We start from the raw sequence: 20,020 nt of genomic DNA, 5'->3' as shown, positions 1-20,020 counted from the left end.
TATCTTTATTAAGAAAACTCCAAATGAGGTCACAAAGAATCGGGCAGGATTGAAAACGACTAACCTTGCCCCGATTCATCTCCCATCATTTATTTCACTTCTGTAATTTTCTAGTTTTTAATTTCAATTTTATTTTCACTTCCTAATTCTCTTCTTCCCTGTCATAGAAAGCAAGAAAAGCAAAACCCGTTATATGTATAGTCATGCAAAATAATTAGCCGTTATATATGTAGTCACGCAAAATAATTAGCCCGCATTAGCCAGACGGCACAAAATAAAATTTAATAAAAAGCCGGGGGAGGGGGGGAGGCGCAGGCATTTTTCAGCAATTTCCCCTTATTCCCTTCCGAAAGCAGGATCCTGTGGTCAGCAGCTTTATTTGCAAACTCTTTTTTTTCCGTCTTTTCAAATTCTCCCCGTCTTCAGGATGGCCGAAAACTTCCTTGACCGTAATCTACTGGGGCCGATCCTTGGGACCAGCCAGCGCGCTCTGCAAGGCCCGGCTCGGCGATTGTGATTGGCTGCTTTTGCTAATTGTTTTTTAAAGGAAGGCTTTTAGGAACGCACTCGTTCTTCCCCGGAAGTGTTCGGTTATCCTGGAACGGTGAGCCTCCGAACGTTCTCCCTTAGAACCTTCAGCTCGTCTCGCGTGTCCCACCCCTACGCGCCCTTGCTCACAGGTTAGTTACTAGACTGGGGTGTCAGCTTTCCCTGCGGTGTTCTGTTTAAAGGGATTTAAGTGCACTTTACAGACTTGCAAATGGCACGGGTTTCTGTTGGTTTGTCTGTTTGGGAGGGTTTTTTTAATTTTAATTTTATTTTTTTGCATCACTTAAAGCAAGTTGTGAATGTTGTTCAAGACTAAGTAAAATGTGTTGACTCTAGTGCTTAAATAAGCCAAATGTTGGGACTAATTTATACAGTTTCAAGCGTCAGAAATGAAAGTATGTTGCGGGCAGATTGGGTAAAGGTCGCATTAAAAAAACAAAAAACAACCTAATGCTGTTTCCAGACTATATTCTCCAGGCGTGTGTGTGTGTACAGGTATTTCCAGATATTTTCTAGGCATGATGTGTGTATCGTGTACGGGCTATTTCAGATTATGTTCTTCAGACAGATGTGTGTGTGTGTGTGTGTGTGTGTACTTAGGTATATTTTAACTGAAGGTTCTTGCATTGGTGAATAAGTAAAAGGGGAAAGAGAGGCCTGCAAGATGGATCCTGGTCTCATTAAATACAGAGCAAGTAAAGTAGGAGCTGGATTGCTGCTGGGGAATTTTAGCCTCATTATCTAAAATTAAAAAAAAATTATCTCTCCCCTCCCCCCCCCTCCTTCCCCTTCCCTCCCCCCCCTCTTCCTACTCCCTCCTTCACCCTCAATCTCTCCCCCTCTCCCTCCTCCCCTCCTTCCTCTCCCCCCTCGCTTCTTCCTTCCCCCTCCTTCCCTTCCCCCGTCCTCTTCCCTTTCCTCCCCTCCTTCCCTTTCCTCCCCCTCCTTCCCTTCCCCCCCTCCTTCCCTTCCTCCCCCTCCTTCCCCTTTCCTCCCTCCTCCTTCCTTCCTCCCCTCGTTACCCTTCCTCTCCCCGTTCCTTCCCCTTCCCTCCCCTCTCCTTCCCTCCCCTCCTTCCCTTCCCCCCCTCCTTCCCTTCCCTCCCCCTCCTTCCCTTCCCCTCTCCCCCCTCCTTCCCTTCCCTCTCCCCTCCTTCCCTCCTCCCCTTTCCCTTCCCTCCCCCTCCTTCCCTTCCTCTCCCCGTCTTCTCCCTTCCCTTCCCTCCCCCATTCCTTCCCTCCCCTGTTCTCTCTTCCCTTCCCTCCCCTACGTTCCCCTTCCTCCCCTCCTTCCCTTCCCTCCCCCTCCTTCCTTCCTCCCCTCCCCTTCCCCTCCCCCTCCTTCCCCCCTTCCCTTCCCTCCCCTCTTCCCTTCCCTTCCTCCTCCTCCTCCTTCCCCTTCCTCCCCTCCTTCTCTCTTCCCTCCCCCCTTGCTTCCCCTTCCCTCCCCCTCGTTCCCTTCCCTCCCCCCCTCTTTCCCTTCCCTCCCCCCTCCTTCCCCTTCCCTCCCCCCTCGTTCCCCTTCCCTCCCCTTCCCCTTCCTTCCCCTTTCCTCCCCCCTTCCTTCCCTTCCCTCCCCCCTTCCTTCCCCCCTCCTTTCCCTTCCCCCCTCTTTCCCTCCTTCCCCCCCTCTTCCTCCTTCCCCTTCCTTCCCCTCTCCTTCCCCTTCCCTTCCCCTCTCCTTCCCCTTCCCTTCCCCTCCTTCCCCTTCCCTTCCCCTCTCCTTCCCCTTCCCTTCCCCTCCTTCCTTCCCTTCCCTCTCCTTCCCCTTCCCTTCCCCTCTCCTTCCCCTCCCCTTCCCCTCTCCTTCCCTCTCCTTCCCTCTCTCTCTCTTCCTTCCTCCCCTCTCTCTCTCTTCCTTCCTCCCCTCTCTCTCTCTCTTCCTTCCTCCCCTCTCTCTCTCTTCCTTCCTCCCCTCTCTCTCTCTTCCTTCCTCCCCTCTCTCTCTCTCTTCCTTCCTCCCTCTCTCTCTCTTCCTTCCTCCCCTCTCTCTCTCTCTTCCTTCCTCCCTCTCTTCTCTCTCTTCCTTCCTCCCTCTCTCTCTCTCTTCCTTCCTCCCCTCTCTCTCTCTTCCTTCCTCCCCTCTCTCTCTCTCTTCCTTCCTCCCTCTCTCTCTCTCTTCCTTCCTCCCCTCTCTCTCTCTCTTCCTTCCTCCCCTCTCTCTCTCTCTTCCTCCCTCTCTCTTCCTTCCTTCCTCCCCTCCCTCAGAAGCCAATTTAACCTTCAATTAAGGTATGCAGGTGGAGGGAGTTCACAGTTAAGGAAACTAGAGCTATTGGTCTCTGTGTTCATTGTCTTTGCTAGGTGCTCAGAGTAAAAGATAAACAAGGTGCAGGATCTGTATCTTATAAATTAAAAAATGAAATAAATGTATCTTATCTTAATATTAAAAGGACAGGTAGGAGAAGGAGAAATAGAAAGAGGAGCCTAGAAGTACAAACCCAGAAAATGGACAGACAGCTTGAGAATTTTTTTTTTTTTTTAAGATCAAGGAGCAAAGGAGGCTAGAGGCTTTCCTTTCAAATTTTGGCTTTTAACTTAACAGAAGGAAAAGTTGCCAGAATTTATACACATGTTAAGCTCAGTTTTCAACAGGCAATAACTCTTTTTAAGCAAAGCATTAGCGCATTTATCATGGGTCCCCAAAATGTTAGGACTTTCCTTCAGTCATGTAGAACAATATATTGGCAGAACCAATATTAGTACCTAGATCTCTTGAATTATAGTAATGTTACTTTTCTGAGTACTAAAGGATATTTAAGACAAAGCTACATTCACAGATAAAGACCAAAACTGTTTCATTTTTGTCTTTATATCACCAGAGAGTAAGTTGTATACTTAAATATTTGAAATAAAAGAAGGAAGCAATATTCTACCACCACACCCCATTTAAGAGTTTTGGAGGGCTTCCCCCTAGCCTATAAGTATTTCTTCTTTAGTTAGGATTCTGTGTCATTGACATGCCAAGAAAACAAAATTTTAAGAATACATTATTATTACTTATCCCAGCTTTCATGAAGATGCTGTAAATTTTTTTTTATGGTGTCACATATTTCACTTGCCCTGAACAGTGCAAACTCTGACTGAAATTTTCAGGGCCAGCTCTTGCTGTATTTATGTTCTTTTAAATCTGGTTTTTCTCTCATTACCAATCATCTCCCAGTTGATAGGAAGAATCATTTTAGAAATGAAATCCATCATAACACATAATTAAGGAGCAAAATGAAACTCTGAGATAACAGGAATTTTAAAGAGCATATGAAAAATATTTTCAATTCTTCCTACCTAGTCTATTGTCTGCCTCTCTCTGAGATACTAGGCATTACTGACACTCCACCCAAAACCTTGTATTCCTCTTTTCACACAATCCACAACCACAGTTAAGTATTTTTCTGAGTGACAGACTCAGACATATTACTGATTGGGTGTTTTCTCAGTCAAAATGAGACCTATTGATGTTAAAGATCTGGGCTTAAAAAGACTAAGGTCTTCCATTGAATCCAGGGTCATCTCAAGTCATCCTAATCTATTTCTTGTCACTGGACCTAGATGACTCTGGGTGAGAAAATGAGCCTTGGTGACTTTGCACAATCTTCTGTCACTTAAATACATGTCACAGCATCACCTCTGTGATGTCTTCTTTTTCAAGAACGAAGGACAAACAACAGCAGCAGCTTATTTAGCAAAGCTCCCAGGACATATAAATAAATATTTGTCAATTAGTAGACAACTACTTTTTTTCTTAAAGGAAGAGTTTTGTCATTGAATTCCTATTTTTCTGTTATCAGGATGGCTCTGGACTGGATTGGCTTTGGCTATGCAGCATTGGTTGCTTCTGGTGGAATAATTGGCTATGCAAAAGCAGGTATGCTCTGATTCTTATAAATCTTGTCTAACTGGTGATTGACCACTTTGTTTTTAATGGTAATTTATTTTTACATTTTGCGTTGCAAATTCTCTCCCTCTGATTAGCCCCTTCCCACTCTAAGATGGCAAGCAATAATATGTCAATTATGCATGTAAAGTATGTAAAATGTATTCCCATATCAGTCATGTTGCCAAAAAAAAAAAAAAAAAAAGATAAAAAAAAAGTATTCTTCAGTCTGTACTCAGAATTCATTAATTCTTTTTCTGGACATAAATATTTTTCATTAGAGCTCCTTTGGAACTGTCTTGGATTGTATGGATTAGAGTAGTTAAATTTTTCATAGTCTATTGTCATTAGTGACTGGCCATTTTGAAGGACGTGTAATTGATGTATCATAACAAATTTTTTGTTTTGGTTATATTTTCACTTAAACTACATGAATGGCTCGAGAGAGGGGGGCCATAGGCCTAGGATCAAAATTAAACTAGAGTTTAGATATCATTTAGTTCAGACCCTTCATTTTATAGATCAGGAAATTGAGGCCCAGAGAGATGAACTGACTTATATGAGACAAAATTTAAACTCCAGCCCCCTGATTTCACATTTAATGTTATTTCTGCTGTAGCAATTACATAAATACAGCTCACTGTTGTTTTTTAAAAGGTTATCCAGTGTATCAGCAAAATAGCTTGCGTCTGATTTTGTAATTTTTCATTGTTATCTTTACTTTATACAAATGGCTTACTAAGACAGAGGCCCAAGGCATGGGACTATCATTCAATGTCAAATAGTTATCATCCCATACTCATAAAGCTAGACAGGATCTTGCTGTGAGTCCCCAAGGATGTATATTCGGCCGGCATCCTTGAACATTTCTGGAAAGTGAACTTTGCAGCACATACTTCCCTCCACCCCCAAATTTTCATCCTTGTAAACTTATTTATTATAGGCTTATAAATTTAGAATTTGAAAGGGACCTGAAAGATTGAGTTCAACTTCTACTTTTTCAAGTGAGAAAAAGAGCTATAATAGTTGTGTGAGTTAATATTTAAGGTCACACAGCTGGTAAGTGTATGAGGTGGAATTTGAACCATGGTCTTTCTGCCTCCAGGTCTGTATTCCATCCACTATACTAGTGCCCAGTTGTTTTCCTGCTTCCTTGAATACAATGCAATTTAGACTTTGAAAGAATTCACTGGAGATTCTCAGTGATTATTATTTCTTGGTAGCTATTCTGTATAGTGTTTCTTTCTTCCTCTCATCTTCCCCTCCTTGATCTCTTTCTCCCTTTTCTCCTTTCCTTCCTTCCTTCCCTCTCTCCCTCCTTTTCTTCCTTCCTCCTTCCTTTTTTCTTCCTTCTTCCTTCCTGCCTTTTCTCCTTCCTTCTTTCCTCCCTTTCTATCTCCCTTCCTCCCTCCCTTCCTTCCTCCTTTTTTTCTTCCTTCCTTCCTTCCTCCCTTCCATCCTTTCTTCTTCCCTCCCTTTCTCCTTCCTTCCTTTTCTTCCTCCCCCTCCTTTTCTCCTTCCTTCTTTCCTTCCTCCCTTCCTTCCTTTCTCTTTTCTTCTCTCCCTTTTCTTGGTACTAGTTTCATCACTTCCCTTTTAACTTTTCCCCCCTTTTCTCTCCTCCTCTTTCCTCAGTGACTAGTTGGATCATACTTCTTTTTTGATGTTTCTCATCATACTAAAGGTAATTTTAGTAAGGGCAGACTGCCCGTGGCCCACAGTGAGAAGTAACTAATATGGGTCTGATTTGTTATAGGAAGTGTCCCATCTCTGGCTGCTGGTCTTCTCTTTGGTGGTTTGGCAGGCCTTGGAGCTTATCAGCTATCTCAGGATCCCAAGAACATTTGGCTTTCCCTAGGTAAGTATTCTTTTGGATTTACCAACTGGGAAACAGTGTTAGCTTGAGGGTTTTGGAGTGGGATTTAGTGAGTTCATTATATTTATAGACACTTTTCCTGTTTGAGTGGCAGTAGTTTATAGTGAGCAAAGAACTGACCTTCTTAGTTAGGAAGATTTAGATTAAAGTCCTTTAGTCCTTTATCTGATATACTAGCTGTATGACTTAGAATAAGTCAAGGAACCTCTGGTATCTGGGCAGCTCTAAGACTAGGTGTTGATCTATAGCTGTATAAAGTTTCCCTACTGGTCATTCTGTATTTCACAGATGATCCATATGAAGTCACAGATCCAGAATGTGAAAAAAATTCCAATTGTTTGCAACTCTGTTAATGTTTAGAAAAAGTTAAATATAGAGCATTATTTATTGTTATGTATATTTGCATAGTTGTGATTTAGATTTTCTTACTAAAATTAATGTGTAAAATTACTGAGGACAATAGAGATTACACTCAGACCTATTAGCTTCAGCATTGACAATGGGGGAAAGCAAAACCAAATAAACATATTCTAATTGTGTAGGTAAGTGATGTGCATATAATTCTCTGGGAACCAATGGAGGGAGAGGGCACTTACAGCTTCCTTGATCAGAAAAGACTGTGGATGAGGTGGGCCATAAATGATTCACAGGATTTTATCCTTATTTCATTCAATCCCAAACTTTTGTTGTTCAGTCATTTTTCAGGCACTTCCAACTCATTGTGAGTTGGATCCCCCATGTGGGATTTTTCTAACAAAGATACTAGAGTAGTTGGCCATTTTCTGTTCCAGCTTATTTTAGATATGAGGAAACTGAGACAGAATGGTTAAATGTCACAGGGATCACGCAGCTAGTAAGTGTCTGAGGCCAGATTTGAACTCAGTAAGATAAATCTTCCTGACTTAAAGACCAGTGCTCTATCCACTACATCACCTACTGCCACTTAAAGATATACTGTATTTTTTTTTTTTTTTTTTTTTGGATATTTTCCATCAGTGGCGTCAGGAACTCTAACTGGCATCATGGGAATGAGATTCTACAACTCTGGAAAATTCATGCCAGCAGGCTTAATTTCGGGTGCCAGGTATTGTCCAAAAATGTTTCTGTTTCATTTAGTCTAAGTAGAGATTATTTGTGGTGGCTATTTATTTGTTGCCTAAGATAATTGTTGTTTCATCATTTGTTTCAGTGTAGCAAAGAAAGAAGCGAGCTATATGTGTTAAATTTATACACATGTGCCTAAAGACAAAGCCCTCTAAAGCAGGGGTAGCTATGCAGCTATAGATAACGCTTAATATAATGATAATAAATTATAATGATAACGCTTAAAACCTGCCTTCTGTGATAGAAAAGCCTGAAGCAGAAAGTGAGGATTACATCATACCTAAAGGGACAGCCCAGGTGACCAAGCAAGCTTAGAGAGAATGGCTTACACCAGGATTCCTGTCCATTCCCTTCCCACTCCTCTTCATTGCCAAGGTCTACAGTTATTTTTTGGGCCCTCTACAAAGGGCAAACCTAGGTAGAAAGTTGTTTATTGTTATTCATCCATCATTCTCAAAGAGGTCCAATGACATCAGGAGGGTGTTGTCTTGACTTGCAAGTGAACAGGATTTAAGTGAGGCAGAACTGTACAAAGTCATTGGCCCCGCTCTCTCCTCCAGAATCAATGAAGTCCAACAGCAAGACAGAGGTGAGGACCACTGGTGATGGTCCTGGTGGCCCCAGAGGCAGTGGGAGATTTAGCCTTTTTTAAGCTAAGGTCCTAAAGCTCCGTTTGTCTGAGTCCAAGCCCATTAAGTAATTAAAAGCTAGGTAAAAATTGAAGCAAACACTGGGCTAGTTAGACCTTCTTAAAAGAATCAATCTGGGAGGGGAAGACCCTTAGAGTTTCTGGCCAGAACAGTAACAATTACTACTAACATCAAAGCACCTTTACTATTATATACTATACCAGTTATCCATGCAAATGTCCTTTGTTTAGTAGAAAATTTTCTCTAAATTTTGATTAAATAAATTTCATTTATTCCATTGATTTCCATTATAAAACCATTGCATTCCATTTTTAAGGAATTTTATTAGTTTATAAATTAAATTAAATCTTCAGTTTGTAATTAAAAATCAACCTTAAAACTGTAGCAGGCCTCTTAAAAACATCACATACCAAGAGTAAAAATAGCTATTGAGATATTAACAATGCCCAGAATTTTAAGGGATTAATTGCTGTAGTCAGAAAAAAAATCACAAAATTTTAAAAAATGGAGAATGGAATATGGCACTTCCTCTCCTCACCTCACCTTGCAGTTTCTACTTTAGATTTAATAATCCCTAAAGTTTTAGTAATTTTATTTTTTTCCCCACTTTGAATCCATTTCCAACTTTAAAATTGTCCATTATTTGTTGGAATCCTTACAAAGGGTTAAGTCATTAGAATTGATAGAGACAATAATTATCTAATTTAGCATTTTTCAGTATGATTGATCTGATCCTACAAGGAGATGTTATGGGCCAGAACTTGAAACAAGGTGTTAACTCATTAGAGTTGATGGAAACAATGCTTAAGTTAACACCTTTGAGAGTTCACACATTAGCTCACACGTTTGGGAGATTTCAGGATTCAGTATGAGATATCCAAATTCACACCTTCCCATAATCCCACTCTCAGAGGAGGAGTCAACCTAAACAGCTGAAGCTCAATAAGGAGAATTCAGTTGAAAAGATTGAGAGGGGAGTGTCAGTTGGAGATTGAGAAGCCATGAGTCGAGTTGAGCTAGAGGCAGAAGCTGGAAGAGTTAAAAGACAAACTGCAAGAGGTCTTGGAACCAAGGAGTGAGATAGGCCTCTAATAAAACTAACCGGGCTGTATTGAAGGAGACAAGAAAAGATTTGACAGCTGGCTGCATTTGGAGTGATTATTACTGTGAACCAAAACTAAGGCTGCCTCCAGAAAACCTCCCTAAGAAACCTGCTCCCAGAGAAAGTTTATATTTTACAAAAAGAAGAGAACACCACAATTATTTTACTTCCTTAATACTCTATCACTTAAGCTTACTGGCAGAGGTTCCTTCCAGTGTCTTACTTTCACAGGGTTCTTTTCCTTAAAATGGATGTGATTAAAAATTTCCCTGAATGTGAAATTCTATTAAGCCTCTATGCTATTATATGTTATTATGTTAAACTTTGCTTGAAATTAGTGGAGGTTATTTTTGTTAGGCAGAAATGTTCATTTTGACAGTATAAGAAAGTCTGACATGAGTATCTCTCAGGGGAGATAGAAATAAGAGTTTCATGTTACATTTTAGTATGTAGACTCCAAGTGTTTATACTAACATGATCTATTATTATAAATGTTTTTCTAAGTGTCAATTAAAAATGCAACTAGGTACTGTAATCAGGAAGAAATCAGGTCTCACAAAATAGTTAAAGCATGTCTGTTTTAACTTGTTTTGTATTTCCTTTTAATAGTCTCCTGATGGTTGGAAGACTTGGTCTAAAGATGTTGGATAAGCCCCGGCAAGCATAATTAAAATCTGAGTTGAAATTGATACGAGATCAAGAATTTCAGAAATTTCCAGCACTTAAGTGTATGAGCAGAGGACCCGAGCATGTGTACATATCCTGATATTTTTGGAGATTCTGTTTTTTAAACCAAAGCAGCACTGAATTTTGTTATCTATAGAGGGATCCAATAATTGATGGGTCACAATCTCATCTCATATTCGGTTGCCATGGTTAATAGTTTGGTCCAGTCTTCGGTTGTCTCCAAAGAAGTCTTAGTGGGTTTCACCATCTTGTGACAAGTGAAATATTTTGTACCAGTTTCAGGAGCTGTCTACTATATCACAAAGAGCCACATTGTGAAAGAAAGATAATAATTTGTATTTCCATAATGTTTAATTATTCCCAATTATACATGCTTGATTCAGAAATTAAAATGTTTTATGAAATCATATTATTCTGGTACCTCATATCTGCAGTTGAGCAGCTTCTTCACTGATCATCTCCTGAGTAATTTTCAGTTCTTCCTTACACTTTATTTGCAGGTACACTGTAATGATGGGTTCTGAGCTACCTTGTGAGCTGAGAAGCAAGCAGGGGAACTTTGTCAAGACTTAGAAGGGAGAGAAATTTCTCATTTGAATGAATGCTGAGACTATGAAAACTGTACTACAAATGGGGGCTCAATTATGTGGAGCATTGACATGGGCTTGGCCATCTGTGTCACAGGTCTGTGCTATAAGTGACTGCAACTTGGAAAGCTTAAACTCTATATGGGAACTAAGACAGACCCACATTAGCACCAATTCTGTGATATATCTAACAGACCATGTTATGGTAAGGGTTTTAAATATTTTCAGAAGGCAATCCTGAGAAATATCCAGTGGTGGCCAAAAGTTGAAGGATTTGACATCTGAGTTTAGAGAACTGACAAAAAGGGCTTGAAGTAGAGCTGTCAGACACACTAAGTGGGCAATGACCACCATTATTTCTATTTTATATTTGAAACTTTGGAAAAATTTAAAAATACAGATCTCTCAGGCCTTGAAAAACTAAATTATGCACATACACATGTATATATACGTGTATATGTATACATGTATACACACACATATTTGGAATTTTGAGCAATGTGGTTCCCTTTACTGAAGATGGGAAGTCTGGTCTCCATTTGTAGTCTTGTCATTGACTTACCCATTGGTACTTAAGTTGTACTCCTATATTGTGGATGTATTCTACTTTATTAGTAATCTGGATATTTCCACTGTATTTAGGCTTTGAATTTAGAGATTTCAAATAACTCCATTGACTTAAAGTGATTTTGCATCTGGATTTGATTGTATTGCTTTGCCCAAGACCCTTGAAATTTGGATTCTAGGTATTTATCACTTCTCATTTGTGTCCATAAAGGCTTTATATTTTTCTGACCCTTAATTTTCCTATCTTTACGATAAAAGTAAGACTTGCTACTTATAAATGCAATGCAAGGACAATTTAAGTATTTAGCTGATTTTTTTTAGGGGAAAATAAGTTCAGTGATAACACTTAGATCTTCAGTAAGCTTTTTTCCCCATTTTAATAGGAATATTCCTTGTAAGGAGCAGAAATTTTGAATCTACATATTTTGTGCTATGTTTAGGTTAATTCCATAAAAACGGTTAGTTGAATATTAATCTTATGGTGGTTGCTTACCTGTTTAGTAGCTTAATAAGGGGAGTTGGTGGTAAGACTTGGGGTATGTCTGTCCACAAAATGTATTTTATGTTTATATGTTTGCACATACACGGGCATGTGTGTGTGCGCAGATATGTACTTTGATGGCATTAGTTATAAGCTTTCTGATGTGGACAGCTAAAGAAAAAAATCCTTTTTATAAATGTTACCTATTATAATTCTGTGCCTTAGTCTATTCCCAGTTAAGTCAGAACATTTTTTCTTGAACATTAAACCTTACAAGCTAGTAAAATCACAAGGCATATAGAAAATCAATTAGTCATAACACTTTTTTCTTCTGATGTTGTTTCTGGGGTTTTTATAGAAATATGTTTCTGGGAAACTAAGAGAAATGAACAGGGACAGATTAGGACTAAATTAGTGCTTAATTTTTTTTTTTTTTTTTTTTTTAGTATTTTTCACTTGTGCTCTACCAGATCTCTTACCATTTAATAAGAAAAATAAACATATATAATACTTTGAACAAACATTTTTCAGTACCAGCCCCTGGGAAATCTTATTTGCCTAATGGAAGGGATTTCATTTTTGTTTTCTCAGGGAACAAGTACTAAATGCTCCTGAACAAGGGCAGATTTGGACTTCAGATGATTCCTGATTTTGAGGGAACCATTTGAGAACTGTTTCCATATGTATAATAACATAATCATTTTTATAACTTAGTTCTTCACAAAACCTGGGATTATAAATCCAAGTGAAATTTTTTTATCTAAGTGCTAGCCCCTTACTTTCATAGCATCTTCAAATATGCTCCTAGATTGACAAGAAGAGATACAGATCATTTCCCTTTATTGATTATAGTTTGGATTGCATCTGAATGACCCTGTTATCATAGACTTTACCATCTGGTGAATAATTCTACCAATGGCCATCAGCTCTGCAGGAAGTTCCAAGCACAGTAACATTAGATTGTAGAGGGGTTCAGGGAACCATTGACACATCACATTTGTCCTCTAGCTGCCTCCTCACTAATCTACAAAGGACAGCTATACCTTCCTCTGGGTTTTTTTCCTCTTCAAACACCCATCAGGTCTGTGGGTATCCTTCTGATTGTGTAAGTATTCTTTCTTGCTCTTTTTAACAGATCTAGATCCTACTGCAATCCAGGTCTATTCTAGTTCTGTTTTGTTTTGCTAACAGTGCCAAGGGAAGAGTAATAACTTCTAGTTCAGTATGAAGTTTTTATAACAGTTCCTTGCTTTCTTTGTGATATCAAGCTACTTGCGAAATAAATGAGTTACCATTTGTTGGCTGAACTTATGTTAGGTGAGTATCTGCTGACAATCCTGAATGCTCAAAGGCCCCAAACTTTTCCCTCCAGCTTCTTTTCCCCAGGATTTCTATAGAGTAGAAAATTGAGTAAATTTTATCCTAGAGAGACCTGCTTTTAGCCTGCAGCTAAGCTGGGTCTGAAACCTTGAAAGCAGAGAGGCAGTTGATTGCCTCGGGCAATTGATCATCACTAGAGATTTTCCATGGGCATTGGAAAGAGACTGGAAGGGTGATTTCATAAAAAAGGAACTCCCTTTACCCGAGCAGGGTCAGCATCTTCAACTTAAATGCAGAATTGTTTAGGGCACAGAAGTGCAGAAGGGCACTCTGTCTCTTCAAGGGTACAAAAAAGCCTCTTGCTCTGAGCCATTTTCAGAATAGAAGCCTCAGGAGCCCCAGATCCATATTATCTCTCAACAAGGAGGCCCTACATATAGCTATGACTATTTAATAATTAGAAAGTTAAGGTTGGAATTTATAGTTGTTAGCGTTGTCTTAAGGAGATCTTTCATCATTACCATGTAATGCTAAATGTAATAGATGTGTAACAAAAACCAAAATAACAAAAAATTTGGTTCCTTTTCTATCAAGGTTTCAGAACTGCTTAGAATCCAGAATGGATCCCACATTGATGGCAATAGGGAGATTCCTTGGGTCTTCCCTTGGAATATTCAAAGCTTGAGAGTTACCCCACTATCTAGAGATAGGGCAATGCTGGTAGTACTCACATTAAATTAAAATGAATAAAATGCCTGTTGTCAGAATAGAAAAATCTATTGGATGGAAGCAAGTAGAAGGAAATAGGATAATTTTTGACAGTTTTAAGTTTTATATAAGCTTTGTACATACTTCTACTTACAAGCTCATGACACAAAGCATTTGAGCTTTAATAATTTATAAAACCCTGAAAATCTTGTCAAGACAATGCAAAAATTTCATCCCATATTTTTAGCATAACTTTTACATAATGAAATAATATTATAGGCATAGATAATCTTGTGAATAAAGATCAAATATTTACTAAACTATAAATGACCACTTATGTCACCCACACTAGTAGAATAACATTAAATCAATCTTCTTTCCTACTAACCTAGTATTTTTTTTATGGGTATGTGGCAAATAACTAATCTGGCAAGACTTGCCCCAAGGTTATCTTCCTTTTCAAGACAAACCTTGAGGAATAATAGTTACATGTTTACTTTAAGTATGATAAACTGCCTAATGTGGTGGAAAGCACACTAGACTAGGAGTCAGGAGGCCAAGATCCTAGGCCCAACTCTTTAACTAATTAGCAATTTGAACTTCAGCAAGTTTCCATATCTACAAAGTCAGAAGATGGCACCTGGACCTGTATGATCTCTGAGAACCCTTCCATCTCTAACAATCTATGACTCTGTTTTTTAATTGTAATTACTTCAATAGACACTCTTCAGAGTTAAGAGATTATCAATTACATAAAAGATTTATTAAATCAAAGGACTGACCAAATGGTACAAAGAAACACAGAGCAATATGGTTGATTTAAAACTGTGGCACGTTACTAATCAGACAACTCATTCTTTAGATTTTTTTTCCAGAATTATACAGTATTTTTCAACAATGAAAGGCGCAGTTATTGTAGCAAAGATGCTTGATTTTTTTGCTAACATGCCATTGGATACAGCTCACAAATTATAGAACACAGGATGATGGCAATAACAGCTACATTTTTTTAAACAAAGTATTAAAATATATAAAAATATCAATTGATAACATTGTTGTATCTTAAAAGAATAAACAGTCTTTCCAGTTAACAAATCGGCAGGTTTAAATAGAGTGGTACAAACTTTAAAATGTCTCCCTGAAAAACAGATTCTGAAATAAAATTATTAAATACATCTTTAGTGCCATTGTTGCTACAGCAAATGAATGAGTTTTATTTTTTAGGTCAAATGAAAAAGGTATAGCTAGTGATCTACAACATCAACAATTTACTTTCAGGAACAAAATCACATTCTACAAGGCTGGGGAACAGAAATTTAACACAACTTTAGGAATCTTCTTGATGCTGCACTTATTCTTAATTTGGAAGTCCTCAGGCCACTGAAATTTACAGTCACCAGAACATATCATTTGTAGCTGGATAAACCAGACACAAAGTGTATAGAATCATCTTCTACTATATCCTTATAGCATAATTTTGATATACTCTGTATTAATTATATTTTCCTTAGAAAAATATTTGATGGAAGGTTAAAATGATCTCTGCCTAATATTTATAAAATATTTAAAAAATGGCAAGCTATCATATTTTTTGCTTTTCATCAGTCAATACAGTAGAAAAGGCTTGCCCAAATAAGCATCATTTTCAACAATCTATCATGGTCCAAAGGAGTTTTCAGATAAATACAGAAATCTGAGAACAATCCCTCTCCAAAACAATGCAACAAGGAGAGAATGTTTAGTGTATTTTAAAAGGGCCCACATTTTCAAGAGTTTTTAAGAAGAAAAAAAAAAGTTTCTTGTATTTATTATCTATTCATTTGTAGATCAAAATACTTGATACTTTGGCAAAGTTTATTCAATACTTTGTAAAATTCTACCCTTAAATTAATGTAGACAATAATGGTAAGAGATGTGTTTTTCATGCCTAAGGATGGAATAAAATACAAGATGATTTTTTGCCATTAAATTATCCACTTTTGTGATTTTCTCCCAGAAATCAGTGGAAATAAACATTTTTAGACATTTCAAAGAGTATAGCAATGGAACATACTGTTCTAGAACAAGGAGGGCATTTTGAAACAAGCCTTCTACCGATGGCCTCCATATTTGGCCACCCAGTCTGTTCTTCCATGTACTGAATGAACGGGATGTGCACGGTTTAAAATATTTATGTTTTTTGCTGTAGGATTGTAAGTAGGGCCTGAAAACTGGGTCCGACCAGTTTTTGTATTCCAGGCATAATCTGAAAAAAAAACCAAAATTAGAAATAAGAACTACATAAATTGATTTTATTTCAAACATTTCAAGGAAGGTCATTAATCCTACCATTTTAGGGGGAAAAGTTTTAAAATTTCAATCTGTTTTTCAAAAGACTCATTCAGTGGTTTCTCCTGAACACCTCTAATGGCTCTATTTTATAAATGTGGACACGGAAGCACTGCTCATATAGAGAGCTATAGCTGAACTTTTGAGGCTCTGCTGGCAAAATTAGAATTTGCAACAGAAAGGGAATCATATTCAAGTTCCCACACAGCTGGATATTTCTGATTCATGCTGGCAAGGATATTCATAAATATATAATATATATATATATACACACACACACGCATGTACATGTGTGTGTATAAAGAAAGAGATATACAAATATAGATATCTGTGTATCACATAATATATGTTTTTGGTAGTTTTTTTTTTAATAGGACCATAGGATTTAGAGCTAAAAGGGACTTAAACCCTCAGCTAGTCTGATCTCTTCATTTTAAAAATAAGGAAACTGAGTCCTTGAGAGGCTCTGGGATTGTTTTTAAGTTGCATATATAATAAATTATAGAACTAAGTTATTAGCTCAGGCCTTTTGACTCCAAATCCAGTGCTCTTGCCAATATGTAAGTGCTGGGCAAACCTTAAAGTGCCATGTAGATGCCAGCTATCATTATGCTGATCAGATCACTGCTTATTCTGCAGTTGAGTCAGGCTGGCTGGACCTACTCAGAATTTCTGGTCTTTATTTAGTCTAGGGATCTTTAAATATACATAGTGTTAGTGAACTGTCCAGTCACAATGCAGATGAGTCTAAATGAGGCAAGTACATGGCATCCAAACATTGCATAATTATAAAAAATTTCATTTGGTGCTATGAATCCTGTAAATATTTTCCAACAAGTATTTCTGAAGTTACAAAGTAAGACAATTATACTTTATTTTAAAAGTGGAAAATTTAATTCCATTGAATCAAGAACAGTTGAATTTCTCCAAAAGGCAAGAAAGAGTGTGAATGCTAACTTAGTGATCATTTGCTAATTATAATAATGTTCCTACAGACCCCAAATCAGTGATAGCAGGATATTTATTAGTGGATTGGGATCATTCAGCCAAAAGTTTGGTTGACTTAAAAAATATATATTCTTCACTCATGGTGATTAGTTAATCTTTACCTGAACAGTTTCATCAGTTCTGTTGCAGGCATACTTATCTCTCATGAAACTAAAACTAAAGTACTTTATAGGTAATTTGGTTTCCATAATTTTTTCCCTAAAATAACTGGCATGGAAAAATGGGTTCTCTGTCATGAATTAGGTTATGTGATGCTTTTCATTTGCCACTGGCATATCATTTCACATTGTGTAGTGTCTGCCATCCTTGCATTAAAACCCAAATGTCAAGATGAAATGTAGAGGCCAAAATGGGCATTTTTGCACATTAAGGCCAATTATACCGTATTTACTCGCATAATTTCCCCCATTTCTCTCTGATACTTTCACTCTAAAACAGGGTGTGTGGGGGGAATTATGCGAGCATCTGGATCTTAGTCTTCTGCCACTCTTTAGAGTGAAAAAAAGACTTTTAAGTGTGGAACTGTGCAGTCAATATTATACTTTAGGAAGTATAGGCTGTGATATTATATGATAAATTGTTGAAAAGCAATGACTGCCAGGAAAATTTTTCTCTCATTTGCCTAACACAATTCTGTCCCTCCTTTTTGATTTAGCTTGAAATTTCCAACCTTAAGGACAATAAAGGTGAGGCACGGTGTCCCCAGAAGGTACCAATTAAAATGTACATATATTAATTACCCATGTAGATGCCTTTCACATTGGCATGCAAAGATCATTAGCTCTTGTAATAAGTGCTTCTATTAGCTAGCTAATAGCTTGGGTCTGAGTAGATGAGATATGATGGGTTATTTTACATTGTGGGGTAGGAAGGGATTCAACAGCAGAAAGACGAGTACTGGGGAGTAAGGAGGGGGAAAGCAGCATGGAGCACTGAGACAGATATCTAAGTTATCTGAGAAAGATTGGTTAAGTGCTTTAGAGAGGAAATTAGGAAAACTGATTAAAAATGGTAGTGGGTGTTTACATCCAGGATTTCTTTTCCTTATAAACTGTTGATGAGAGTATGGAAGCACCGCTGGTCTAGGGGTAGGAATGGGGAAGGAAACAGCCCTAGATAACTGTCTCTATGTCTCCTGGAAGGCCTGACACACCTTGTCTCTCTCTGTCATATCTGCCAGGAACCTCAATGCCTACTATAACTACAGGGAGAAGCACTGTTGGATAGAGATAAAGAAATTAATGATTCAATCTGCTCTCTTTCCCCAGATTCCATATAGCTACTGGCAAACAGTGTTAAGATGCACAGGTAGGGTATGGCCTTAATTTAAACATTTATTCTGCCTTGCCAAGGATATTCCACTTAAAACAAGAAGCTGTTTTGAGCTGTGAAATTGATTGACGTTCTTAAAACCCAAGGACTTTCTCCTGGCAGTCATGGTTGCCATTCCAGAGCAGAGAAGGGACAAAAATGTGTAAATGTGTGTGATCCTGGAAGTCAATGGAGGATTTTTCTTCTTAAAATTTGGTGAGAGGGAAGAAGGAAGACAGCAAGAGAATACAAGAGGGGGAAAATATTTGAGTAAATACAGTAATGACCTGCTTTTATTTTCTTGTGGGAGACTCACAAAAGTGGGAGCACTGGAAGACACTTCTCTTACACACAATGTTTTCCTAAGGTTATCACTTGAGAGTGATTAACATTTACTTCTTTTTTTTACCTTTCCTCCTATCACCGGCTGTAGATTTATCTGATAGGCAGAGTAAATGAAGAGATGAAAAATTATAAGATAACATTTACTTTGGAAAAAGGAAACAGGAATAAGCATGATAGATAACCTGACAGAACAATTAATATATGAATTATGACATTCATATTGGTTTAAAAATGTAATCTTAACAAACACTTTTAAAAAAAAATAGCATTATTCCTACTGGAGGCACAGAGGCAGAGCAGGGACAAGGTGTCCATGGGGTCTAGGCAAGATTTGAAAATTTCATTCTGTATCCCCACCCAATATGTTATTATCCAAGAGGATTTGCTGGAATTTTCTGGCATTAAAAATATAAGCATTTATTTAAAGAATAATATTAAAAACTGTTCTCAGTGCCCTGCCAGGTACTTTGCCCATGGCAGCTACCCACTTTGCCTACACCAAGTCCCAACTCTGTACCCAGGTATTAAAAAATATATATACTTAATATCTGCTACAAATTGTTATCCAGCTAAGGTAAATAACTCCTTATGAGTTTGCTTTATTGTAATATTTCTTATGATAATCATTTCTCTATATATAATTGTAAATTCCTTCAGCAGTTCTTTTTATAAATAAGATTAATTGAGCACAGTCACTTTAAATTTCCATCTCTTCTCTTCTATACAGAATATAAAAATTCAGCAGAGGAGTTGAGTGCTTTTAATATTTTTTAAAGTCTTCAAACCCTGATTGTGATATTTTAATCTTAGAGAATGGCTTATATAATGAAACCAGTTTATTCTATTTAATTTTGTTTAGTTTTATTCAAATGTTTGACTATTTTAAGCATATAATCAGTTCAAAGGTCCATAATGAGGAAAAAGAAGTTGCCAGTGGGAGTTACTAGATCAACTTGCTTTAAAATGCTATGCAAATTAATTTAAACAAGCTTCTATTACATAAAAATACATTTAAACATATTCTTCATAGTCTGAAAAAATTAAGGAAAGAGGCTCTTTAGTTTCTGAACCAAAGGGTAAAGTGGCAGACAAGTATGCTAATTGTCATCAAAGAGGGTATTAGACCCAGCTATGCAGCATAATTAGATCTATTTTTCTTTTCCCTCTTTTTTTCACTAGAAGCAGAAAATAAAGGAATTGAGAGCAGGAAGCCAAGAGACTTTTTTTTTTTTAAAGTGAGAATGATTATCTAATGTGTTAATGATTCTAGACATGAGAGGAACCTTTTTTGTCAGGAGCCCCAAAGAAGCTAGATGGTTTGTCCCCAAGTTTTCCCTTTGATCAGTGGTTTGTGAAAGCCCATAGAAGCCCATAAGCTAGAGGATTGGTGTTCTGGAGGAACTAGAATGTCAAACTTTACCAGACATTAGAGTCATGTATAAACCCACAGAAAGTTTGCACTCTAAATTAAAATAGAAGAATAAATTAGTAAGGTTAGAAATTTTGAATTAGAATCAATGTGTA

General features: G+C 37.7%; 2 protein-coding genes across 9 annotated transcripts in view; one reads left to right on the top strand and one right to left on the bottom strand.

The window, feature by feature from the left end:
- The first annotated feature begins 538 nt into the window (after window positions 1–538).
- LOC100923659 (transmembrane protein 14C) lies at window positions 539–10,248 on the top strand. Of its 2 annotated transcripts, none has more exons than XM_003760182.4 (5): window positions 539–680; window positions 4,337–4,413; window positions 6,179–6,280; window positions 7,295–7,382; window positions 9,764–10,248. In XM_003760182.4, the coding sequence occupies exons 2-5, from the start codon at window positions 4,338–4,340 to the stop codon at window positions 9,819–9,821; spliced, it is 324 nt and encodes a 107-aa protein (XP_003760230.1). In that variant the 5' UTR covers window positions 539–680; window position 4,337; the 3' UTR covers window positions 9,822–10,248. The 2 variants fall into 2 exon arrangements, with proteins under 2 accessions (XP_003760230.1, XP_012397099.1); XM_012541645.3 differs by lacking the exon at window positions 539–680 and adding an exon at window positions 2,758–2,780.
- Window positions 10,159–20,020, bottom strand: part of MAK (male germ cell associated kinase) — a 79,129-nt gene continuing 69,267 nt past the window's right edge. For 2 of the 7 annotated variants that reach the window (XM_031946861.1, XM_031946860.1), the window contains exons 14-15: window positions 18,561–18,590; window positions 14,213–15,749 (exon numbers count right to left, since the gene is read on the bottom strand). In XM_031946861.1, coding sequence (XP_031802721.1) covers window positions 15,595–15,749; window positions 18,561–18,590 — 185 coding nt within the window. In that variant the 3' untranslated portion in view covers window positions 14,213–15,594. Of the gene's footprint in view, window positions 10,379–14,212; window positions 15,750–18,438; window positions 18,591–20,020 lie in introns of those variants that run through there. The other 5 variants (XR_004231022.1, XM_031946865.1, XM_031946862.1 and 2 more) reach the window with 5 other exon arrangements.

This window comes from Sarcophilus harrisii, chromosome 1 (genome assembly GCF_902635505.1).
Source record: "Sarcophilus harrisii chromosome 1, mSarHar1.11, whole genome shotgun sequence".
NCBI classification, from domain to species: Eukaryota; Metazoa; Chordata; class Mammalia; order Dasyuromorphia; family Dasyuridae; genus Sarcophilus; species Sarcophilus harrisii.
Note: the sequence above shows the minus strand (reverse complement) of the source record. Positions and strands in the feature narration are given on the sequence as shown.

What these genes read in the sequence shown, in the direction of transcription:
- LOC100923659 (XM_003760182.4), top strand. Translation starts at nt 4,338, where the DNA reads ATGGCTCTGGACTGGATTGGCTTTGGCTATGCAGCATTGGTTGCTTCT. An exon ending in AATTGGCTATGCAAAAGCAG is followed by an intron (nt 4,414 to 6,178) that starts GTATGCTCTGAT and finishes GATTTGTTATAG; the next exon opens with GAAGTGTCCCATCTCTGGCT. An exon ending in GGCTTAATTTCGGGTGCCAG is followed by an intron (nt 7,383 to 9,763) that starts GTATTGTCCAAA and finishes TCCTTTTAATAG; the next exon opens with TCTCCTGATGGTTGGAAGAC.